Source organism: Neolamprologus brichardi, chromosome 18 (assembly GCF_056152115.1).
Source record: "Neolamprologus brichardi isolate AB-2024 chromosome 18, ASM5615211v1, whole genome shotgun sequence".
In the NCBI taxonomy this organism is placed as follows: domain Eukaryota; kingdom Metazoa; phylum Chordata; class Actinopteri; order Cichliformes; family Cichlidae; genus Neolamprologus; species Neolamprologus brichardi.
The window spans coordinates 20,273,158-20,299,156 of NC_142121.1; the positions used below are offsets into that span (position 1 = coordinate 20,273,158).

At 41.4% G+C, this 25,999-nt stretch overlaps 2 protein-coding genes across 2 annotated transcripts in view; one reads left to right on the top strand and one right to left on the bottom strand.

The window, feature by feature from the left end:
- Window positions 1-259: 259 nt before the first annotated feature.
- On the top strand, window positions 260-6,467 carry mep1bb (meprin A subunit beta b). Its single transcript, XM_087831651.1, has 14 exons — window positions 260-382; window positions 495-513; window positions 609-659; window positions 773-816; window positions 933-1,011; window positions 1,590-1,707; window positions 2,538-2,716; window positions 2,992-3,210; window positions 3,432-3,584; window positions 4,082-4,297; window positions 4,419-4,886; window positions 5,013-5,192; window positions 5,434-5,575; window positions 6,251-6,467. Exons 1-14 carry the CDS (start codon window positions 308-310, stop codon window positions 6,465-6,467), a joined length of 2,160 nt encoding a protein of 719 aa, XP_087687777.1. The 5' UTR covers window positions 260-307.
- Window positions 6,468-6,814: 347 nt separating this feature from the next.
- phlpp1 (PH domain and leucine rich repeat protein phosphatase 1) overlaps window positions 6,815-25,999 on the bottom strand; it is a 46,522-nt gene continuing 27,337 nt past the window's right edge. The window contains exons 2-17 of the mRNA XM_087831447.1: window positions 21,818-22,014; window positions 20,558-20,683; window positions 19,609-19,757; window positions 16,771-16,917; window positions 15,291-15,518; window positions 14,366-14,568; window positions 13,958-14,018; window positions 13,253-13,348; window positions 12,443-12,598; window positions 11,937-12,137; window positions 11,030-11,192; window positions 10,807-10,937; window positions 10,452-10,565; window positions 9,895-10,089; window positions 9,558-9,786; window positions 6,815-9,417 (exon numbers count right to left, since the gene is read on the bottom strand). Coding sequence (XP_087687573.1) covers window positions 8,098-9,417; window positions 9,558-9,786; window positions 9,895-10,089; window positions 10,452-10,565; window positions 10,807-10,937; window positions 11,030-11,192; window positions 11,937-12,137; window positions 12,443-12,598; window positions 13,253-13,348; window positions 13,958-14,018; window positions 14,366-14,568; window positions 15,291-15,518; window positions 16,771-16,917; window positions 19,609-19,757; window positions 20,558-20,683; window positions 21,818-22,014 — 3,716 coding nt within the window. The 3' untranslated portion in view covers window positions 6,815-8,097. The remainder of the gene's footprint in view (window positions 9,418-9,557; window positions 9,787-9,894; window positions 10,090-10,451; window positions 10,566-10,806; window positions 10,938-11,029; window positions 11,193-11,936; window positions 12,138-12,442; window positions 12,599-13,252; window positions 13,349-13,957; window positions 14,019-14,365; window positions 14,569-15,290; window positions 15,519-16,770; window positions 16,918-19,608; window positions 19,758-20,557; window positions 20,684-21,817; window positions 22,015-25,999) is intronic.

Here is a 25,999-nt window from a genome sequence, read left to right on the forward strand (position 1 = left end):
TAGAAATCGATAATAACAGTACATGTCCTGCAAACAGAAATGTACACATAGATCAGGTGGTTGCTATACATTTCAACATGTCTTATATCAGGCCTGCTGCTCGCAAATGTGCAAAGATTTATTGGCTGATACCAGAGTGGATTGAAGTTGTAGTTTAACTTGAGCCCATTATAGCTCTGTCAGTTATTGACTTGTGAACACATTTTATTTCTCCACCCCAAATGCACTTTTCTGATTTCTTCTTCCTGAATGCCCGTTGGCTCAGTACGTCTTACTTGGACACTCTTGTAGAGGGAGATTCTATGGCATGGCAGGAAGGGAACCTACAGGTGTGCTCATCCTTTACACTGCATGCCTCCTTTGTGGTACCACACTCTGCTTGGTGAGAAATTGTTTTTATTATCAGAAGTGGTCTTACGAGAACTTAAAAGTTGACTTTTATACACTTGAAAATCAATAACCATTATTCTTTTTTCATTTATTTTAATATTTAGCCAGCAGCAAAATTATTAGGTAAGTTTTTTTTCTCAAACAAGCAAAGGCTACTTTAACTGTTTTTGTTACTTTTTTACTAATTTTCATGTTAAATGACTACTTTGTTTTTACAGTCTATGATGTGGACGGTGGACGGGACCTTGACATTTTTGATATCAATGAAGGTATTTTAGAAAAGAAACAGAAAAAAAAAAAAACCCAGAAGAAAATGTTCTCTTTTTCTTGCAAATTCCAAATTCACTTCTCTTAAACTTTCTTTGTGCTTTAATCTGATCAGAGGCAGGGTTGAACCTTGCAGAAGGGGACATGGTTCTTGATGAGGTAACTTAATTGAACTTCTTTCCCCAACAACACAAATGAATGGATTGGATTAAAGTTCAACAATGGCTCAATATTTTGTTCTTTTGTTTGTGGTTTGTTCTTTGTGGCTGTGGCAGAAGCAACCCCGAAATTCTATAATAGGGGAAGAGTACAGGTGGCCAAAGACAATCCCATACTACATGCAAGATGACTTGGGTAAAAGCGAGTTTGTTTTTTTTCTTGTTTGTTTGGGGTTTTTTTTACAATTTGAAATTATTTAGCTTCATACTTAAGCCTCTACAGTATATATATATATATATATATATATATATACAGTATATTTGCATATACAGTCATGTGGCATAAATGAAGCAAAATAAATGAGAAAATGTGCATTATTTTTATTATCTCTGTGTTTACAAGTATTTAATGTTTTTATTTTAATTTTAAAATGAATCTTGTTCCTGTTATTTGTTTTCAAGCACTTGAAAAAAAACATAATTTCAGATTATGTATTATTGTATTACTTAACAAGCCAATGATGCTAAATGCAATGTTAATAATGGCTTTTGGAAACAATATTAATGATAAAATTTAGACAAAAAAACAAATGTCATAAATTGGATATTTAAACACATTTTATTATCAATATTTTTGTGCTTTCACAAAAATATATGGGTATGGGTGTCATCTGTAATCATAACTCAGCAGGGGCTTACAGTTGTCCTTAAAAAAAGGTACCATAAAGAACTTTTTTCAACTATAATAAAACTGATTTTTCATTTTGTACACAGAGATCAATGCAAAAGGTGTGATTCTCAAGGCCTTTGAGCAGTACCGGCTCAAGACCTGCATCGACTTTAAGCCATGGAGCGGAGAAGCAAACTACATTTCTGTCTTTAAAGGGGATGGGTAAGGCAAGAAGAACGTATTCTTCTAAAATCTCTTTTTAGATGGATTATATACACTCACTGGACACTCTATTAAGTTTAGGTTGCTTGTACTATGTTGGTTCCCCTTTGCCCTTCAGTAATGCCTTGATTCTTTATTGCATAGATTCAATAAGGTTCTAGAAATATTCCTGGCTTTCTAAGTGCAATATCAGAAATCAAGACTCATCATACCAGCCAATGTTTTGCATAGTTTTTTCTATTTTCATGTTCTCTGCTGACAGCAGCGGTACTCGGTGTGCTACTGCTGTAGCTCATCTGCTTAAAAGTTCAACATGTTGTCAATTCAGAGATAATTTGATTGTTTAATTGAGTGACCGTTGCCTTTCTCTCAAGTCGAACAGGTCGGGCCATTCTCCTCTGACCTCTGACATCATGGAGGCATTTTTGCCAATCACTGGGTATTTCTCTTTTTTGGATCTCTTCTTCTCTCTAAACTCTAGAGATGGTTGTGTGGGAAAATCCCAGTAGATCAGCAGTTTCTGGAACACTCATACCAGCCCATCCGGCACCAACCACCACAGGACACTCAAAATCATTTAAATTACCGTTCTACCTTATCCGAATGTTTAGTTCAACTTCAGCTGGTTGACTTGACCATGCATAACTGCACTTAGTTGATACCATTTGATTGGCTGATTAGATATTTGCATTAAGAAGCAGATGATTAGCTGTACCTAACAGAGAGGCCAGTGAGTGTATTTATTCTATACTTTTATACAGAAAAGTATTGGAGAGAAGACCCTGGGAGTTTATCTGATCTTCACAAAAGCCTCATTTTCTTTCCATAAGCTGTTTCTCCTCTGTTGGCAACCGGCATGTTGGGAAGCAGAGACTGTCTATAGGAACAAACTGTGATCGCATTGCCACCATTGAACATGAGTTCCTTCATGCGTTGGGTTTCTGGCACGAGCAGTCCAGGGCAGACCGTGATGATTATGTCGAAATCATGTGGGACCGCATTACAGAGGGTATTGTTACTGTTATTCATCCAACCAAACTACAGTGTTTAAACACTGGCTGTTCATCCTCTCATAAAGTTTTATCTCTTTATGTGGTGATTTCTTCATGACGTACCTGTCTACCCAAGTATTGTTATATGAGTACTTTTATAAGTCGGCAGTCTCTGACACCTGTTGACAAGCAGCATTTATGGTCCAAGTCATATGGATGATACAATAATAAGTAATGCAATGTCACAATGGATGAAACTACAATGGAGCCTTTATGTATGTCCAATTTGCAGGTAAAGGACACAATTTTAACACCTATGATGACACCACCTCCAGCTCTTTGGGCGTCCCCTACGACTACAGCTCCATGATGCACTACAGTAAAACTGCTTTTCAGAACGGCACGGAGCCCACCATTGTCACCAAGATCCCTGCTTTCAGTGACATCATTGGCCAGCGTATGGAGTTCAGCGACAGTGACCTGCTCAAGCTGAACCGCCTCTATAACTGCAGTAAGACTCAGCAGTCAGTGCACAAGTATTATTTTATTTTCTCCAATATAAAAGTCAACTTGTCCTGTACCTGCAGTACTGATCTGTTCAACTTCATGTTTTGTTACATTCATCAATAATGATGTTCATGACATGGCTTGTCCCTTGATTTTTTTCTAGTTTATTGTGGTTCAAAGTGCTGCAACACTTGTTTATGTGCGTTTATGAAATCTGCTCTGCAGCTCAAGGTTCCACCTTTCTGGATTCGTGCGACTTTGAACGTGAAAACATCTGTGGTATGATACAGGGACAAGGGGATCAGGCAGATTGGGACAGGGTTACAACAGCTACTGGAGGGCCTGACACTGATTACTCCAACTTGGGCAAATGCACTGGTGAGAACAATCTACTATGAAATGTATGAAAGGATAGGTTCATATTTTTACAATTCTTTCTTAAAACAATGTTCAGATACTTCTTAGTGTACCAAAATATCCTCTGCATAGAACATTTGAAAAAATATCTTCATAGGAACATGTGGACATATTTAGTGTGGTCTCTTGTTTATGAGATCACACTAAACATTTTTTTTATGACAGACTTGTAAAATGTGAAACTAGTTTATGTTTCAGTTTTACAGTGGCTTGCAAAAGTATCCATGTACTTCTCATGTGTACACCACTTTGTATTGGTCTTTCATGTGGAATTCCAATAAAATTGATTCATGTTTGTGGCTGTAATGTGACAAAATGTGGGAAAGTTCAAGGGGGCCGAATACTTTTGCAAGCCACTGTAGCTTTGGATTGGCTTGAGTACTCTTATGTCTTATTATCCACTGTGCAAACATGCTTAGATACCGAACCTATTAATGTAGTGAAACTTATATCTTTAGGCTCTGGGTATTTTATGCACTTCAGCACCGGCAGAGCCAATACCGGGGACAAAGCTCTGCTGGAAAGTAGATTGCTTTACCCCAAAAGAGGCTACCAATGTCTGCAGTTCTTCTATTACAACAGTGCTGGGCCCAGTGACACACTGAATGTCTATGTCAGAGAGTATGACAAAGCTAACCCCAATGGAAGTCTGCGCCTTATAAAGACCATAGAAGGTGACATTTTTGGAAATCTTACTTCTGTTCACAATCTACTGTCAGAATATTGCTTGAAATATAAGGTTTGTACACTTGCTTTTTAATACATTCAGTGCATTTACCTCATGTGCCATAACAGGGTCCCCTCAGGAGCTTTGGCAACTGCACCACGTCAGTCTAGATGCTAAAATGAAATTCCGCGTAGTCTTTGAAGGGACCAAAGTGGAAGCTGGGCCCCCATCAGGTGGACAGTCTTTGGATGACATCAACGTTTCAGAGACCACCTGCCCAGAGTTTATTTGGAGAGTTAAAAACTTCAGTCATGTTATGGAAAACACCCCAATAAACACACCTATATTTAGCCCCCTACTCACCTCTAAAGAGGGTTATACCTTCCAAATGATGCTTTACCCCAGCGGTAGAGAGGGCTACCAGGGGCAGTTGTCAGCCTATGCTCATCTGGTGGCCCGTGAAGGGGACACAGAACAGATATGGCCATGTCCTTGGAAACAGATAACCATGATGCTAATGGACCAGCACCCAAACATTCAAAAGCGCATGTCCAACCAGCGCAGCATCACCACTGACCCCAACATGAAGGTAGCAGGTACAGTCATTTTAACCTTTTTCAAAAAGAGTCACAGAAATTGTTTGCAAATTACAAACAAATCATGAAATCATGGCTTTTTGCTGTATTACAGTTTTTGCACTCTTTTAATATTCTTTTTAACAGGCTCTGATGGATTTTTCTGGGATGATCCTCGTAAGGTCGGCGTTGAGGTCACAGATACAGACGGATCAAAGTATTTCCGAGGGCTAGGCTCAGGAACTGCAGTGTATCTCACCCACCTCAGAGCTAAAAGCAGAGATTTTATAAAGGGAGGAGATGCCATCTTCCTCCTCACCATGGAGGGTAAAAGCACCAGATATACAAGATGCATTTTAATTTTGTAAATGTACCATTTTTTGTAAATCCGAACATATTCTGTAATGCTAATTCGGCAAGCAGCACAAGTAGGACTATGTAATTCAGCATACATGATCACATCTAGGATTTATTAACCCTCAGGTCAGGTCACAGCAGGTAATCCAAACAATTAGCTCTTTCACGTGGGTTTCTTTAACCTGCTGTCTCTTTTGCTCCTCTTCTTCAGATGTGTCCCATTTAACTGTGAGCCAGCCCCTGCCTCCTACAACTTCACAGCCTGTCACCATCACACCTTCTGAAGTTTGCTACAATGTGCAATGCCAGAATGGCGGTGTCTGTGTCGTGGATGAAGGCAAACCTGCTTGCAGGTGAGCACTTTTGATGTCATCCACTATGCTAACTTCACGGCATTTACCAAAAAATGGACGTTAACACACTTTAATATTATATCAATGTGTTGGCCATTTTTGGCAACAGTTGAACACTTGTTGTAAGTGCACCTATTTAGAAAAAAGATTGAGAGGTGCTACTGAACCTCTCATATTGTGTTTTATATCACTGTGAACTAATTATGTCCTGTCAGCAAGCACATTAAGAGTGTCAAGCGCTTGATTAGTTTGGACAGTCAAACAACCTGTTACACATCAAATCAAAATTATATGTCATGCCACATTTCAAGTTTTATACTGTTTTTTTTGCTAGTTCTACTTGTTAACTTTTTTACCTTTGGACAGAGCTCATGAAGATGTCACTCATTGTTTCTTTGATTCTAGTTACATATTTACAATGTGGTCATGAAAGTGGTACCAGATTCATGTAACTCCTTGTAAATGTATGAGCGTATTTCACAAAATGTCTGTTTGTAATCCCTTGAAGACCTTATGGTATTCAACATTTAAAATACAAATAACACATAAATGTTTCAGTTGTACCTTTAGCCTTCTCTAATTTCCACCATCACGATCAGCTACGTGGTGAATACTGGGTAAACCTTCAAGTATGTTTTCTGTCTCTCATGTTCATCCTTTTCCTCTGGTGTCCAGGTGTGACGTGGGTGACGACTGGTGGTACTACGGGGACAGATGTCAGCACAGAGGGTCCAACAGTGACAAAACCACCCTTGCACTTGCCTCTTCTCTATCTGTACTGGGAGTAATGTTGGTAGTTACAGTAGTCAGTGTCATCTGCGTGAAGAAAAAGCATAAAAAACGCATGAATAATAATAATAATGCCGTCATCCTGAACTCACATGCTAGTTAGAGACTTCAAGAGGCAGACCCTGAACTTCACAATGACAACTTGGTGAACAGAAGAACACAGCAAAAACAACAAAAAAAATTGAGTAAAATAGTTGAAAATGTTTAAAATATTTGTTTCCCTGCTAAATACTGTAAAAAACAAGGCTTTTGATGATATAGAAATAACACTTTTGTATTCTGTACTGGATCAAAATATTACATTAGACTGCCCCTTACTGGTCATTCAGTGGAAACACAGCAGAGCGATGCATCATTATTAGTGTATCAAAAAAATTAATAAAAAAATCATGATAATCTGATTTTATGTATGAATTCATTTGTTAAAAAACAGTCCTAGACAACATGAGGTATATTCACAAATTTAAAATTTATTATACCAAAGACAGGAACATTTGTGTTGTTTCTTTTCCATGTGGATATATTTGTTTGTATTACTGAACTTGACACAGTCATGCCGGTGATAACAGTTACTGTAGGAGGGAGGTGGGACTAATATTAACCAAGTGTCTGTGTATGTGTGCTTGTATGCATGTCATGTCTGCATGGGTGTGTGTGTGTGCATGCAAAGATCGGTCGATTAGTGTTCAGTAGATGCAGTGATGACTACAGGACATCACAATTGGAGTGGAGCAAACCAGAGCCACTTAGTGTAGTTATACTGCATGGAATGTTGGGTTTTCTGACCTGCTACTGCACATTTACATTTGTGTGTCTGTGTGTGTGTGTGTGTGGGCTTACACTGTAAGATAAAGGGGAAAGGGAGGGTGACACCTCCATAACTGCAAACAAACGCATCCTCCCCGCCACTAAAACCTTCACCGACATACAGTTCCTTTAAAAGCCTCAGTATACAACATTTCTCTTATTTACAATCATTGGAGAAAAAAAAATCACCATTTCTCTCAGAGAAGATTAGTAAAAGTGACTGAGTCACCATAAAGAGTATGCAACTCCTAGGAGTTAGTATTGAAAATTTCTACAAAAAAATTTCTATGCCATTTTACAGGCCAAGAGCCATGATTTACTGAAGAAATACAGTATTGTAAGTGCCCTATCTACAACAGTTAGATGTGGTATTATTGGTGTACCATTCAACATAGTTCACTGATAATAAAAAGATTATGTGTCTCTGCTTTTAAAAAGTTCTTCCAGAAACTTCACTGCCTTCACATTAAAAGATATGGTAAGTTCTTTAAAAAACAAACAAACAAACCATTGAATTGTTATTTATATTAACAAGTGTTGTGGCAAGCTAATGCTATAGCAAAGAGACTAGTGTTGATTACATACTCAGCTGGTTGTCTAATGTAAAAAATAAATGTTCCACAGTCTGTGAGAAGGGCACGACCATGGACACTTGGAGCTGCGTCCATAGGCTTTTCAAGAGGATTGAGTATCATTAAAGGGCTCATTTGCTTGTTTTATTCTATAACTGGAGCGGGTTACAGTGCATTTCTCTCCAATGACAGGGCTGCGTGGAGAAGAGAGACTACACAGAAAAAGCTTGATGAAACTTTTCAGTGTGCATTTTACAGCCTCTCGCCGAATCTCATTTGTTTGTGTCCATGTGTAGGAAAATCAGACCAGTTTAGTTCATGTAAAGAAGATGAGGCCAAGGTTGGTACTGCTGTTCAGAGAGGGGTGTCATAGTAGTCTGTGGGTTGATCTGTCCCAGCAGGCTTCTGCTGTTTCTGCTGATGCTGCTTCATGATTTCCTTCACCTCTTCCTCCAGCTCGGGTGGGATGATGAACTGGTCGTCTGGGTCAGGTTGGGCTGGAGCTGTGAAGTAACCCCCGGACTTCTTGGAGGGAGCATCAGCAGCCACCTCAATAAGGTTGTGGCTCTTTTCCTGCTGTGCCACGGACCCATTAACCCTTCTCTTGCCTGCTAGCTTCCCTCCATCCCCACATCCCACTCCAGCTCCCGGCCATGACTCATCCCTTTCAAGCCCGTTCTCAGCCTCCCCTTGGCTCATGTCAAGCCCCTCCTCTAGGGGCTCTGGGGTGCACGGTGGTGGAGGAGGTGGGGGAAGTGTGAGCAGGTTGCGTTCCTGACTGGAGGATGAGGGTACCGGTGTTTTGGGTGATGAGGACAAGCAGGACTGTGCTTTCAGGCAGTGAACATCAGCCTCTACTTCCACACGGCTACCGTTAGAGAAAACCCCAGCGATGGGCTCTTCATCCTCGCTGTCCAGCCCGTTGTCAGAAAGGGCGCTGGAGAAAGTGGCACTAGAGAGCTGCCTCTGAAAGGAGTGTGCTAAGCAGGCAGGGTGGAGGGCACAGCAGCTTCGGGATGAAGGCAGCTCTGAACCCGGGAAAAGATAGTGGCAGGGCTGGGTACTTGTGTGAGCCTGCTGGTGCTGTAGAGGCAGCAAGTGGGCCTGATGGTGCAAGTGAAGGTGAGGGTGGTGGGACTGCTCTTGCAGTAGGACCAAGGAGCTCTGTGGAGGCTCGTCGGATGAGGCGGTAGAGCCCACCTCACTGCTCATCTCGCTGGTGCTAATCTCACTGCTAATTTCACTGCAGGAGGAGGGGGGAACAGGGAGGGAGCCGTCTGAGGGTCTCTCCTTGATGGCAGAGGACGATGGAGGATAAGGTCCCAAGCCTGGACTGGGAGGTGGCTGGGGAGGGTCAGAACAACAGCAGGAACAGCAGTCTTCACTCACATTGAGCTGCACAACGACGGCGCTGAGGCTGTCGGTGCAGCCGTAGCCCTGCGCCAATGTGCAAAGCTTTTTAGCAGCAGCCAGGCCATCGGGGACATTCCGAACAGCCTCCACAGCCTCTGTGGGGGACACAGCATCCCACAGGCCACGGCTACCGAGAATGAAGAACTCATCCTGAGGGGTTAGAGTGACTGTCTGCACATAGGGACAAGGGATGACAGAAGGGTAGAGGAAGGAGTAGCCCATGATTCGTGTAGAATCAGTTACACCGTTCACTTTGTTGTCCTGTGGAGAAAAGAAAAAAAAAGAAAGAGATACAAATCAATACAGTGTTCAGGCAGGATGCAAGTAATACTGCATTTACATGAATGTACTTTACACCAATTTTTCAGTACTCTGAAAAAAAAAAAAAAAAAGATCTCTACCTCAGTGATGATAGCTTTGTGCTGCCTGATCCTGCGGTATTCCTCCTCCAGCCCTACATTGTGAAGGAGTGACAGAGACAACGGCTTTCCATCACGGCACAGAATGGCCTGGCACTTTCCCACATTAGCAGCTGTGAGGGTGAAGCAGCCACCAGGGTCAGTGGGGTCATGGCGAATGTGACACAGAGCTGCCGAGCCACCCAGTTTCTGTCCTGCAGTTCCAAGCTTCCTGCAAGGGTGGAAGAAGGAAAGACGGGAAGAGGATTAGGTTTTTGAGACAGAAATGAGAAATTTGTTACATACAGTGAAGATGAGGCATGTAGAATCTATTGCAAACCTTTGCATGACAAGGAAGGTGTTGGTCATATAGTCCTCTTCGCTCTTTGTCTTGTGAATTTCTTCCGCCAGCACATCATTCATTGTGCACTGCAGGAGGTAGGGCACTTCCACATTCCTGTCTCCATCAAACACACCATACAGAGCTTCACGACTCCCACAGAAGCTGTTTACCGAAAGGGCAGCAACACAGAGTCTGAAAGAGGAAAGAATGAGAGCTCTGAGGACCACAACTCCCCTGTGCAACTATTTATCATGTCACTCCATATGCTATGCATAAGCAATGCCTTAAATGACTCCTTTGACTGTAAAGCAGAACCTTGATATAGAAGACTTGCCATCAGAACGCACTTTCAAATGCTGAATTAGCAATTTAGTCCACACAGGATGTGAATGTACACAGTTCTTGCTTTCAACGAGCACCGCATTAACATTTCCTTCATTTGAGTCGCACGGCTTTAACGATGTGCACTCTCAAGAGGTTGCGATTAGTGCGGCTTCAATGGGCGTCTGTGGTGGTGCTGGTTGTCATTTCATCATTGATTGAATTGTGCTTACTTGTTCTTGACGCCCGAGGCCTCTGTGTAACCATGACTCCACACAGCAGGCCCGCCAGATGCCTCACTCGATGAAAAGGTCGGAGGTGGATCGATACGGAAGCAGCGAATATTGCTGAAAAATAAGGAAACGCAAACAAGGTCAAATTCACCGCACTGTTTCGGGGGCAAAAAGAAACGAAAACCACTTGAAGTATTTCTAACAGCCATACGTGAAATAAAATACTAAACATACATCATGTGGTAACTCAGATTCCCTCTATGCAAAGTACAAATTGAAGCCGGGGCTATGATGGCGCATATAAAACAAAAAAACAACTGCAGGACTAAAAAACCAAAAAAAAACCCAGACATACTTTAGCTGCTCGAGGGTCTTGTGGTCCAGGTTTAGGCGAGGGTTTCCAGTGAGGTCCAGCTCCTGGAGCTTTGGGGGTAGATTCTCTGGTAGAGTGATCTCACTCAGCTCATTACAGCTCAGGTCCACACACTGACAACAACAAAGGGCAGATGTCAATACTCGCACAAATGCACATGCATTGCACAGGACATCGAAGATATGCATTATTGCCCCTGACTTACTTTCATCTCCATCAGCTGCATGACTTCAGGAAAGACTTCAATGGCATTAGAGTGGGCTATGAGTGTGTGCATTCGCCGGCAGTTCATAATGGTGGTGGGGACAGTTTTCAGCATGTTGCCACTCAGGTCCACCTCCTCCAGCTCCTCCAGCTTAGCCATTTTACTGAAAGATCAGAGAGAGCAGTAGGTGAAGTCAAGTGTGTAAAATAGTAATGAAACAATCAATTGCTTAGTCAAAAGACAAAAAAAAAACCCCAGTAGAAATGGCATAATGATCCTGGTTGTGGCAGTCATCTGACCTTCATGTTGCATATGTTAAGTTAGTGACATCATACTGATCCCAGAGCAGAAATGGTACATGTGAAAACATTAAGCCACACGTCTTAATCTCTGAATTTAGGTGTTTTCGGTTCCATTGCAACAGGTGTACAAAATCAAGGACGTAAATCATGCAGTCTGACTTGACAGAAAATTTCTTTGAGAATGGGTCGTTCTAAAGAGCTCACTGAATTCAAGCAAGGCACTGCAATAGGATGTTTAATTGCAACAAGTCAGTTGGTGAAATTTCTTTGTTCCTATATCACTACCAGATACTTACTCGACTGTAAGTGGTGTTATTGCAAAGTGCAAGTGTTTAGGAACAACAGCAACTAAGAGCATGCAAAGTTGTGGATTGGGGTGCATAAAAATCTTTAAAAATGTTGTGCTGACTCAATGACTGCAGAGTCCCCAACTTCCTCTGGCATTAGCATCAGCCCAAAAACTGTGCACAGGCATCACTATAGCATGGGCATATAAGGGTGAGCAGTTTGTGTGTAGGTAGGTGTCACATTGCTTTTGTGCATATAGTATATATGACAGAGATTAAGGAAAGGAATAAGTCCCCTTTAACATATGACTTTTTTACCTGGCCGGGAAGGTCTGGAGATGGTTGTAGGCCATGTGCAAAACTCGTAGGTGTGTATGGCCTGTTAGCATGGGTACACACTTGTCTGTCAGTCGGTTATTGGTCAGGTAGAATTCCTGCAGGATGCTGTGGCTTTCCTCTGACAGACTGGATGGTGGCAGGTGCTCCAGCTTATTAGCTGATGCATTTACGCATCGTAAGCTGAAAGGAGAAAAAAAATCTCCTTCAGAGAGGGACAGACAACACTGAGATGATTCATTTTAATTGCAAACTACTCCATAAATTCTTACTTAATACTTCACTGTAAAAAACATGTCCTTCTACAGACTGATTGTTTTTTATTTGCCTGTCATCCTTGCCCTTGGTGGTCTTGTCCTTCACAGGAAACTCCTAATTAGAATTTCTGTGCTTTATCTTCATTTACCTGCACTGTCCCTACATTTAATCTTCTTGTCAGGTGAACATTAGTCAAAGAAAAATCAGTTTCAGCTGATAATAAATGCTACCTGTCAGATTTGAGGAACAGGTTGCAGGGCAACTCAACCAGTTGATTGTGCTGTACATCCAAAACCTCCAGCAGAGGGCGCTCAACTCTTTCAGGCAGCTTCTGCAGCTGGTTATGTCCAGCACTGAGCTTCCTCAGACTGTTGCTGCATAACAACCTGCAGCAAGAAGAACATATAGATGGTTAGGTCACTGCTAGAAGATTAAAAACAGTCAGGAAGGCCCTCGTAAAAACGTGTAAAAAAAAGTGTTACACAGTGATAGCTAGATGGCTATATAGATAACGATAGATCGATAGACTGGTTGGTAAATAGATAAGGTGACACTTTTTTCCACACCGGGTCTTGAACGACTGTAACCGGGGAAGCCTGAAACAGTATTAAAAATGACAATAGTGCAGAAGGATGATGACAGTATGGATAAGAATGGGAGAAAAAAAATATATCAAAAAATAGCAGTGCCTCTAGTGGAGCCCGCGGCTGAAATTCATCATCCTGACACTTATTGGGTAAAAAATAAATCTACAGACAATGAGGGGGGCAGAGGTAGAGAGAGAGAGGAAGAAAAAGAAAAGGAGTGGAGCAAGTTTGACACAGCCGATGTAAGACATAGAAAAGACGAAGAGGTGCAACTCAACTGACCTTCTAAAAGGGTACATAAAGGAGAAGAGAATGGATGGATGCTGCGGAGGTTATAGGCTATCTGTGTGATTTATGAGGCCTTTTGGGGGATAAATGACAGGCCAGCAAAGGGCAGGGGGAATAATGCAGCATTGTACAGCATTTACAGGTTTTGCTGTGTGAGACACTCACCGTGCCGGTAGCTCAGCAATGAGGTTGTGGCTCGCGTCCAGGACTTCCAGTTTCTTAGCTTCACATAGCCAGTCTGGCAAGGACTCCATATGGTTCCTGAGGGAAGAGAAGGAGAGACGATGATGATGAATCCTAGCAGTCTGCAATGCTCCATATATTAAACTTCAGCTTTGGTTTGTTTGTTTACATTTTACTATCTTTCAGATTCAGTTTACCAAAAGATAAACAGCTAAACAAAAGATTTAAAAAAAGATAAATACAACTTTTAAAAGATGTGATCTTTTTTAAGTGTGACAGTCTCATGGACAATGCCCTTTTAAGAAGTTAAAGACAAAGTGAATAGAAGTAAGCTCTGTGTGACTTATGGGTAAATTCTTTAAGACTAGCATTTTGATTTAAAGGTATTTTAAAGTGCAGTGATTAGTTCGTGCATTTTATTGACTACAGCTACAGTAGGTCAGGGTTAGCATGGTTAAAAATGACCTCTCTAAGTTTATATTTCACTCCACTTGCAGAGACCGTGTATTTCCTAATTTCGTGTAGTTGCACAATCTTTAAAGCATCACACTGAACTGCTGCCCTTCCGCTCTTGTAGGGCAGATGTACTGTAAATAAGATGCATTTACTTTCAGAAGGAACTTCCAAATACTTCTGTTTTATTTATTAATTTTTTAAATTCATGTACATTTCTGGAATTTCTCTCACCTCGAGATATCCATGTAACTCAGATTGGAGGGCACAGGGCTGACATCTAGCAGTCGGAGCTCTGTAGGGAGAAATCCAAACACATTAACTTACAGCAAGGACAGACAAGGTCTCCTACAAAGGTCTATTATAAATGCAGGTAAATGGAAAATGGGGGAAGCATTAGGCAGGGGAGGACGGTGATGACATGTTAGAGAGGAATGATGTGAGACTGCTGCACTGATGAGGATTAAGGGTGTATGCAGACGGACATGGAAGTAATATATATAAAAACATGGTGATGTCTGTGAGGTGTTACATATCCACACATACACACACATATATTATGTGTTAAAATTCAGAAAAGAAAGATACAAATCAGTGATTTCAGTTTAGAAATGTGTGAGGTCACATTAAAGCCAAACTCACCATTGTTGGAGGCGTAGATGCCTTTGAGCAAGCAGCCCTTAGCCTTCAGGCTGGTGATGTGGTTCCTTTCGCAGTGAAGCACCTCCAGCCTGGGGAAGACCGAGGCGTCCAGCTCCGTCAGCCTGTTATCCCTCACGTCCAGCTGGGTCACGTGCCTCAGTAGGTCAGGCTCGTCCGGCACCATGATGGAGATTTTATTCAACCTGACAAGAGGAGGCATGAAGGAGGTAAAGGTTCATCCAAGTGCACAGGCTTTGGCCTTTACAGCAGGGAACATGCCTGGGGTGACTGCTGATATATTGTGCAGTTTCATCAGTTTGTTTAGTAGTCTGGTCCTGAGTGTTAACAGTTTATCTTGAATTGCGCTCAATCGATAAGAACCCAAGAATGAATAAGAGATAAAAGAGGCATAAATATGTGACTTAAGAACAACTTCAAATCCACCGAAAGGAGCTTTTTAAATTTATTAAACAGAAATTCCTTTCAGAACATCAAATCATTCATAACTGCACTTCTTTGTTAAGAAAGCAGAGTTTCACAATGTTGTGTGAAATGTAAGCTCATCAGTGACACCGAGTGATCTTTGTCCAAAAATGTGTTGATGCTGGACAGAAAACAACTAATTTACAAACCCCGGCCAAGAAAAGTAAGAAAAAGTAAAGTATTAACTGTAAAATAGTGCAAGTCACACCAGCTCTGCACTTTTTCAGACAACGGGAGACGCGGTAGGCAAATGATTTCCCCGTTTTGTGCTGTCTGGCAATCTGCTTGTGTTTTGGCTTCCTCCTTTTATTTTTGTTTTCTAGTATTTACGAGTGTGTGCATGTTCTCAGTGTCACATGTAACCCTGGGACAAACTCTTAGGACATGCTGTTCTCGTCTTCATAGTGAATAAATGGGTAATAATTAGGACACCATGTCATACCTTAGGTCGATGTGTTTGACATGGAGCAGTCTGAAATTCTGCAGGGTAAGAGTCTCTAGGTGGTTGCCAGCCATGCAGAGCTTCTCCATGGAGGACAGCCGCTCCAGCACCTGGGGCACGTGGTTGAACTGATTGAAGGAAAGGCCCAAGTAACTCAGCCTCTGCAAGGAACCCAGCTCATTGGGCAGTTCATTTAAGCTGTTTCCATCCAGTAGGAATGTCTGCAAACTGAGACAAATACATGTGATTAGACAGTTGGCATAATTAATGAAAAATCACACAGATCACACAGAAAGACCACAATTGTATGTCTATATATAGTTAGTGTGCTTGTTGTGACATGTTGTATCAAGCAGGACTAAAAAAAACAATTGCCATTTCCAAAACTCAGTGAACTTGATGCCCAGTAGATGGCAGTAGCTGCATAAATGCACTACTGGCCACTTCAGGAATTTACAGGTATGCTAGATAATTTCCAGAGATTAATTTCTTATGCGCAAACATACCTGTAGGTTTTGAAGAAAGGCTGAGTTAAAGGACCTCTATTATTACCCAGACTGCAAGTTCTGCCCTAGTTACTAGACTGATTCCTGTAATCCCTAAATTCAAAGTGGAGTAAAATCGACCAAACGTGCAAGGATTTTAAAGGTCAAAGTCCTGACTTTATTTTTTAAGTATATGTTTTGTCACTGCTTTAAAGAGCCAGTAATGTTTTTTTTTTCTACAGGGAATGACTAAAGGAAAGAAAAGGAGAAAAAAGTGCAGTTGAGCTAACAACATTACCTATGTTCCATCCTCTTCAAAATGCTGGCTCAGAATTATGAAATTTTGTACAGCCAAAAAAAGTATTTCTTAGAAACGTAAGTAGCTTGGAATTTTTAAAAAAAAACTTAAGGTGTTCACCAAAACAAGACACGGACAAAACGGCATTCATAATGACAAATCTGCTCAATAATATAGTAAAAGACTCTGGGAACACTCGAGAACTACAGCAAAAACCACAGAATCACATGTACAGCTTATGGTGTTTTCTTATATGTTGGAAGTAGGAATGTATATATCATTGTGGTTGCCATGTCACGTGACCGTTGCCAGGTAACTTTAAGATTTGACTATGTAAATGCTTAAAGAGGCAAAAATGTGGTTGGTCTACGAAAAGGTTCATTAGTCAAACTCAAATGGCATCTATGTAAGTAAGCTTTGCCCCAAGTCAGAAGCTTCGGTTCTGTACAGAACAGAGTTGGGCAATTCCCAAGGACTTAATGCACTGCTGTGCATATAGTTAACAAGCAAGGTAAACACAAAAAGCAAAAGCAAAAGTAAAAAAATCCTTCTGAACTAAAACTCAGATATATTCATGTTCTGACTCTATAAAATATTTTGATTTTACAGTCATGACTACCCTTGGTTTTCAAAGTTTTGGTAAAAAAACAAAACAAAAAAACTTCTGTGTTCTCAGTATGTTCTTCTTTTTACTTACTTGGTCATGGCACCCACAGAGCTGGGGACAGAGGCCAAGTAGTTACAGCTGAGGTTGACCTCTGTCAGAGTGGGTATGTCACAGATAGCCAGGGGGAACTGGCCAAGGTGGTTGTTGGAGAGATTGAGGCTCCGAAGACGAGAAAATCTAGAGACAGTGAATAAAATTATTAACGAAAAGACAAGGGTGATTGAAGAGTGTGGTTTCATCCTGTTAGTTTTGCAAGAGAGAAAAATCTGTACATCTCAACTAAGTGTAGTTTACCCATGCTTTTTAATTAAAGTGAGCACAGAGTGAGATTCAACACACCCATAAACAAACCCTTCCTTCATAGTACAGCTAAACCTTCACGTTTGAATGTTTAGCAAACAAACACAGCAAAGACGCCTGTTGTTCGTTTAAACACCAGTGACCAGTGGCTTTCAGCGTGCTGGCCCTTTGGCAGATCAGTGACCTTCACAGGAGTTGGCTCGCTCTGTCTTTATTTATCCATTTACACACATGCCGACACACGCATGCGACCTGCTATCATCTATCATGGAGAGCTCAGCTAGGCATCTGGAGATGAGAAGCGTGCCATATTAGCACCGCACGCTGGAGCAGCTGCTAACAGTGGCACTTGATTTTCCGCGCTATACACATACAGGTTACACACACATACACACAGTATATCACAGTGATATGGGGGGGCAGCCAGCCTAGACGTCGGGTTATTGATTAGAGTGACAGAGAATTTCCAGCTGAGGGTGACTCCTGCAGGCAGGGGATGCGGAGCATGTGGGAAAATGTCATTCCACCATTAAATCAGCCCCTGCAATCTGCTGAGTAACACTCACACCCCCTCCTCACAGTCCCTACGCGTCTTTGTCATGCTGTGACATTCTGTCTTCTCATGTTACTCTGCTTTGACCTTACTTACATTCTTATTTATTTAAAGCAGCGCTAATTATTTTTAAAAAGCCAGTGAAGCAACTGTTTGCAATACGTTTTTGCTAAAAGTCGTGTCCTCAAAGAGAATTATCAGTTTATACAGTTAGCTATTTATACGTTTAATTATATGTTTGCTACTCATCAGCAGGAGCGCACCAGTCGGAACTTTAATCCGGTCACTTGGCCTTTCATCGCTTCATTTCAATGACTTTTATGTCCTTCATAACTCGATAAGCTATCATAAATATGTAAATAAAAAAGGCCAAAGGTTCAATGAAATTCATGGAACATCAGCCATTCCCCTCAGTGAGTGGTAACCTCTGTCTCAAAAAGAGATGCATGCTGGGAAGGCAGTCCCATGCCAGAGGAGAGCGCTAGTATCTGAGACAACTGATTATGCATATCTGATTGGCAAATCACCCACCAGTTAGTATTTGGCCAGAAAGAAAATAGAAAGGGGCGGAGGGGGGAGGAGCCATGAGGCAGGTTCACGTGCCATTGCTCTTGGAAAAATAAAAGACACTATAATATAACCCCACGTCAGATGTCAGAGGAAAGCTAGTGTTTATACAGAAACCAAAACAGACTCTCACACAACAGTCCACACAAAAACATACACACACCCACATTCATAGAGGCTGCATACAGAGTATTATTGTTCTTGAGTCCAGCTTTTTGGACTTCAGTCTCTCTGGGGAAAGCGAGTACTCGAGTAACTCTGCTGCGCGGTTCTGTTAGAACCTCGCTATTTTCAGCTAACTATTCATCTCTTTCTCATTACTGACCTCATTTTCTGTCATGCTGGGTCAAATGCGGATGAGCCTACTTAGATTTGGCAGGGCTAAATTGATGTCTCTCACTTGACCAGCAGGGGAGCTGTGTTTCACTCAGATATTAAAACTAGCTATTTTCCCTTCACATCATCTTTTTTTTAAATATTAGTCATTATGCCAGGGATTAAAAAAAAAGATGACTCAAAAAAATGACTGTGGTAGGAAAACATAAAATCCTGACCTCATTCATTCACAATATTCTATCAAGAAGACACAAAAGTGAGAAAGATCATAGATGCACAGATACACACACACACATGCGGATTCCTTTAGTGCAGCCATGTTAAAATGAAGGAACACGCCATACTATATCAAGACTCTGTATGCGCTGACCCCAAATCAGTAGCCTGCAGCCACTATTTCTGTTGCATGCAACACGCAAGCAGCTCTCACGTACACCGACACTCCACACAGCTAACACATACTCAGGCACCAGATTCACACTATTCAAATGGTAACAATTTTATGGTAATCTTCTCCACAGAGACGTTGAAACAAGTGTGCAAATATATTAATTTGTAAATGCATAAGTGCACATACACACGTGGAGACACATATACAGCATCTTGGCTGTGGTCTTTAATCTGCGACCATGATAAGCATGCAGCAGATGGTGCCCACAGAGAGAAAGAGCGAGGGAGGCCAGGCACATTAAAAGCTTCCCTGCAGACACTTCTACCCTTCTGGGCTCTGGGCTGATTTGGCCTAGCCTGGTACAGCCCTGGCTAGCCTCTTTGGTCCCTGTGTGCCAATGGCCCCAGTCCTAGACTGCTCAGGTCGATGGCTTGCAAATTGCAGGCAAAAGCTAAAGCTTTCCAAAACCAGCCAGCCGTGACTTGCTGTTCCCATTGAAGCCTCACTGTGTCGGTGTCTTGTCTCCTCCATATTGTACAAAAGCCTATCTCGACTCCAGCTGTTGTTAAGTTACGCTAAGCTTTTGTAAACCATATCTTTCTTTAGTTTTCATCTTGCCCGAGCCGGCCCATCCAGACCACCTCCTCAACCTATTGTGAATCTTCAGGTCTGTTCTTTCATTCACAGGTGTGTTTACGGTAGTCTTATAATGGCACTGTACCTCTGCAGCTGCTGCAGCCGCTGATCTGCAGGCAGGAAGTTGTGTTTTAGGTTGAGGTGGGTCAGGTCGTGGCTATAAAAGAGATTGGGAGGAAGATGCTCCAGACTGCAGCAGGACAAATCAACTGAGTGGATTCTCTGGGACACCATCTAAAAAAGAGGTGGAGTGGAAAGCAAAGAAGAGAGGAGAGCAGAGGTAACAGGGAGAGAAAAAGAATGTGGAGTTAAAAAGGATTACCCCGACCACATAAGACTGTACTGGTTCATGATGTCTTTGTAGCCTGCTGATAGGGGCTCAAATGTCATTCAGAGGCAATCTTCTTAGGATTAGAGAGTCAGAAGAAGTCAAGGGACAGTCCAACAGCTTGGTAACCTGACATCACGAGTTATAACATTGGGTAATCTAGTTAACTGCAGGTGTAGAGAGTAGTTAGTCTGTGTCCATTTGATAAGTCGGTTTCAAAGAAACGTGGATGATATAAACCAAAACGACATCTGTCATGTTGGAGGAGAAAGTCTACTGTCTGTGAACGGCAGCCTTTCAGAGTTGACTTAGCTAGAGGCTCAGCAGTCGTCACTGCAGCACGTGCTGCTTCTATCCAGGCTTCTATTCTGAGTGGCCCTCAGGGCGCTGGTGACATGCATGTCCCTGTTAATATTTAGAAAAGAGGTTTTCTGGCTATGGCCTACTTGAGTTCAAATGAGAGAGAGGAGAGAGCCATCAGTGGTGTTTATGTGTGTGAGAGCACCCAGACAGGTTATAGAGTACAGACTGCACAGCAGTGAAATATGTGAAGTTTTAACTTTACCGGGTTCATACGACAGCGGCATTGTGGTGGGTGTAGTGCAGTTGAGCGTGTTGTAACGTACAGTGCAGCTGACCCGAAAGTAGTGCCCAGGGAGCATATGCTCCTCCTTTTCTTTCTCGAACTCTTTTGCCCACACAATACCTTGGCAGCGTGTCTTTGCCAGCGCAGGTGCTCCGTGAAGCTGTCAAAGCTGACATAGTAGGTTTGACTCTGAGGCCCTGCTGAGCTGAAGGCCAAACAATGATTGTGCTTCTTCACCTCCTCCACCTGGAGACAGACACACACGAGAATGTCACTGGAGTGTAAAATACTGACATCTCTTATCCACCTCTGAATATAAATTAAAAAGCTCATCTTTAGGCATCAGAAAAGAAAAGTGAAAGGAAAACATGAAACACGGAGGCCTACATAGGTTAGTTCTCATATATATATATATATATATATATATATATATATATATATATATATATATATATATATATATATATATATATATATATAAAGGACTTCAGTTGAAACAAATAACACACTAAATGTCTGCAGGCTACTCAGATTCAGTCACCTGTAAAAAAAGAGAAAAAGCACGCACGTTCGTATAATGAAATAACACACACACGTGACTGACATTAGAAACAAAACGTGTGCATGTGAAATTGCTTTTCAGTCATCCACACTCACATACTCCAGCAGGCTCGGTGAATGGCTGACTACTTATGTTGTTTGAACAGAATACTAGCAGGCGTGCACACAAACTCACTATAGACAAACACAGAGGAACAGAAAAGAGGGTTGACTCGAGGTCAATGTGTTGTGTGTGAAATGTTTAAAAACTGGGCGTGGTGACATACTGAGTGTTCTTTGTATCAGGCAGACAAGCAGATAAGGCTTTTCAGAAGAGCCCTTAGAGCTTGTTTAGCAGATACACACATGCGCACATAAAGCAATAAATGGATAAAGGTCGCTTTTGGGAAGGCAATTTAAAACACTACAGTGACATAAAGCTGTTTTAAGGCTATAATGATCCATTACAGTAAATATTAAAGCATGTCTCGACTCCAAATTAGAAAAGAAGAAAAAAAACACACATCAGTGCTGGCTTGCACAATTCCTGTCTGACCTTGAGAGCTAAAATGAACAAAGCAGGAAGCAGTATTTGATGTCAAACTAAAGGTGACATTTCATCAAGGACAAACTTGCCTGCACAGGGAGGCATTTGAAGAGGGTAATAACATTGACTTTATCAGGTCATTCTCTGATGATATCATGTTATAGGTTTATGATCCGAGGCATAAACTATATAACATCACCATAAAAAGACCAGGGTAAAAGAGGGAGAGAGAGAGAAAAGAAAATGATTATGTGACAACAGTAACGCCCTGTCATGGTGTGACTTTTACATACTTTTCCTCCAATGAGGGGCAGGATGTGCATCTTCCCTGTCTGGCTCTCCTTCACAGAGGAGACGATGAGGCAAGTGCCGCACAGGATGACCTGGCGTCTGGTCCAGCGGTTGACTGGTAGTTGAAGCTTCCCTTTCCGAACGTTGTAGGTTCCAGACAGCTGGACCCTCTCTGAGCTCTCGATGCTCTGGGGCTTCCCTGAAACAGAGAAAGAAATGTTTTGTCCAGTTAGCACTGCAGACTTGATGTGAATACAGATTAGACAGAATCAGTTATTGCTGCAGTTAGAATCCACATGAAACCACTGAAGAAACTTTTTGAAAATCAGAGAAAGTTAGGGTAGTGAAGACAGCTATACAACACCACTCACAAGCATATACTTTAATGGGTCACTTTGTTTGGTACACCATGCATTTAAGCATGCAGACATGGTCAAGATGACCTGTCCAAGCTCACACTAAGAATTGATAAGAAATCTGATTTAATTGACTATGAACATAGCGAGGTTGCCGGTGCCAGATGGGCTAGTCTGAGTATTTCAGGAACTTCTGATCTACTGGGATTTTCCCACACAGCCATCTGTAGGGTTTACAGAAAATGGTCCAAAGGAGAGAAAATATCCAACAAGCAGCAGTTCTTTGGGCCTTGTTCATGCCAGAGGTCAGAAGAGCTTGGCCTGAACTCTTTAAGCTGAAAGGAACGAGAAGTAGCTTAAAGAGAAGTAATTTAAATAACCAACCGAGGAATGCAGAATAGTATCAATGAATGCACAATGTGTCAAACCTTGAAGCAGCAGAAGACTCTACTGGGTGCTACTAAGAACATTAAACTGAGGCTACAATTCGCATAGGCTGACCTGAAATTCGATAACAGAAGACTGGAAAACATCGCCTGGTCTGATAAGCCTTGATTTTTGTTGCAACATTCGGATCGGAGGGTCAGAGTTGTCTGGTACGAGCAAGGCATAGTGAAAGTTTCCCATGAATATAAAGTCAAACCCAGCAAACAGGCTTTAACCGTTCTACTGATTATTTGAGTCTATATTTTGTTATAACACTGCTCTGTGCTAAAAGCTCACAAGGACACTGGAGTCTGCACTCTGGACAAGTCACCGTCTGTTGCAGGGCTAATACGGTGAGACATTCAGGTTCGCAAGTTTACACCTACGGTCATCTGACTCGAACCACTGCGCCACCAAGCTGTCAAGATGTCACTCAAAAACCAAGCAACCAAACGAAAAACAAACAAACAAAAAAACAGCAAACAATGAACATTCAGGCAGCTCAAAATTGACAATATTTATCCGGCTCGCCAAAGAGAGCTAACATCACGATGCAGGCTTAGCATGAAGTCTAAACATATTAGGCACAACTGTCGCCATTGGATGCTTTGCTTTAGAATGAGATGTGAATAGTCCAGATTTGCATTCAAAATAGTGCAACCCACATAATTAGAGTCTCAAATTCAACCCCAGGTAAACCTCTTTTAAAATGATGCTTTTACAATATCTGGGTCTCATTTATTCAGTTTCACCCGTCTGTCTGCCTTTCCCCCTTGCATGGATCTCTCACTTCACTGCTAGCCTGCCAAACCTGACAGTCAGGCTGCTTATCAGGCGTTCTGTCAGCCAGGCTGTGTTATCGTTCTGTCTAAACATCCACCTGCTTTCTGTCTACCTCCACCTCCGCAAAAATCTCCCTGGGCTGGCGTGAGCTGTCCTCCTCCCCTCTATCATCTCCCCTTTCTATCTGTCCAACTTGCCTGCCTTTGGATTTCCCCCTTGCTATCTGCAGCTTCAATGTTTTGCTTTCGCAGCATGTTTAACCTCATTGCTTTCTAATTTGGCTAAGAGATTCGTGGCATGGCGCAAGAAGTTTTCCTTTCCAAGCGACAGATGGTCATAGAAAAATGTCTTTTGTCCTGTGGCTCGCTGTAAACTATCCACATCTTTCTTGTGGCGTCTCCTTCACACATTATTCACTTCCTTCTAAACACTTAGCAAAGCAGGGGCTGGGGAGGGGCAGTGGAGAGTTTATGGAAGAAAGAGTCAGTAAGGTAAGCAAGTGAGAACTTGCACACACTCTCATGGCTTTAAATAATTCAGGTCTTTCACATGCAGATTGTATCTTGTGTGGCACTGCATGAGCTGGCGTGGTTAAGACGACGGTCACGAGAATACATACACATTTTAATCTGATGATTATCAGATTATCTTGCGAGAAACGCAGAGTTTCAAACCGACCCAGGATATTTATTTATTTATTGAAATTAGCAAAGCGCCTGAGCCCTAACATCTCCTCAGTGGTGCAAGCTAATCTTGTGCTCACAGCAGAATCAATAGTCTCGTTTGCAAAAGGATATTTGCTCTGACAGAATGCTGAGTATGTAACACAAAACACTGTTGTTAAATGTCAATTACGAGCCGTGCATAACTATAGTGGAGAGCTGTATCGGTATTCTTAAAACTACAGGGCTGCTGACAGAGGGCAAGGCTCTAAAGAAGTTTAAGATAAGAAATGAAGGAGCAGCTCGATTTTAAAGAGAAGAAAAACGTCTGTGAGCAAAATATGAAGTGAAACATGGTAAACACACCCCACGTTTGCAGCTTAACACACACTTCAGAAATGACAGAAATATGTATTAAGCAGGGAAAAAAATCTATTTATGTGCATATTATGAGTCATATCGGGTCTGTGGTTCTAGGCAAAAAAGATGACTCTTACTGTTTTAAATGAAGGACTACTTATGTGAAGATATGCCTTTAACGGCAGCTTAAACAAGGTTTATACTGTGCACAAAGCTCATTATGATCAAAAGGATTTGTTTGTTTATTGTCCAGTGTATATGACAATATGTTTAACATTTCTTTCAGAATTCCTCTCAGTGCTCTGGCAGCCAGTTTTGACTTCACAGTAGGCATTAAAAGCTGACAGCCTATTGGTGCGAATAAATATGCTTTAATGAGCTTAAAAGATATATGTAACATTCTTTCTCTGTTTTCTTACTTTAGGTTAATACATAAATCCAATTAGATAATTACCAATATTTTCCAAATATGTGAATAAGAGATTAGCTATCTCTGTACGTTTTAGATTATTCAAATCCTCACAGGCATTTTTTTTAACCAAATATGTAATATCATGAATCTGGCATCTGTACTACATCTCACTCAGCCTGAGATGGTGAATTCGAGATTCAAGGAGCTAAAGATTCGCTCTTTTGTGTTAAGTGTAGTGCTTAAATTTATTAGACCAACTGTCATAAAAACAAGAAACACACAAATGTACTTTCTATTTAAAAAAATAATAATAATGTGCTTTACTTTTTAAAAAAAAGTAAGATCCATTACAGAAACAAAAAATGTCAGTGAGCAATACTGTTAATTTAGGGCAGCTGTAGCAAAAACCTTACATTGGCGGTGGTCAATAGATTTATTAAGCACTGTAGGTGTTGTTAAAATAATACATCTGTTAAAAACAAAAACTCAACAAACTGTCTTTGTGACATTTCATGCTTGAGAATAAGGCATAAGTGAACATCACTGGATGTTCTGTTTTTGTCATTCATGCTGCCTCCAAAAAGAAAAAAAAAAAAAACACAAACTGTCCCCTCTGTGCAAACCCCCCCTCCCCCCCACAACCCCCACTGTTGATCTCCACACTCATTTAATTGTACTTCTGAAACAAGTGGAGTGTGAAAGGAGCAAATGAAACTGAAGGTTTTATCTCTCTTTAAAGAGACATTATTACACCATCCACTTTGCAGGAAACACCATTAATGATTTGTATTATTGTGACTACGTGTATAAAGTATTTTAGGTACAGACAAGAAAATACCAGACGCTAGGAAAGCGGTCCCTTTCCCTTTTTATTCTTTTCACAGATTTGGAACATCATTCCTGTTGCATATAATTGCATATAATGATATTGCATGCACAGCTTCAAATGAGTCAACAAGTCGTCTTGGCAAGACAAGACACGACAAGCCAAACACTTGTTTATACCTTGATCGCATTTCGAAATCCTAATGCCTCATTCACATATCTGCAACTTTGCAAAGTTGGTTTCCAATTTAACTTCAGTCCAGTCGAGTGGCGCACACAAATATATTCACAAGGCAACAGACAAATATAACAGGTGTCTATTTTCAATTTCAGCTTGTAATAAATGGTTCGGATAAGCGA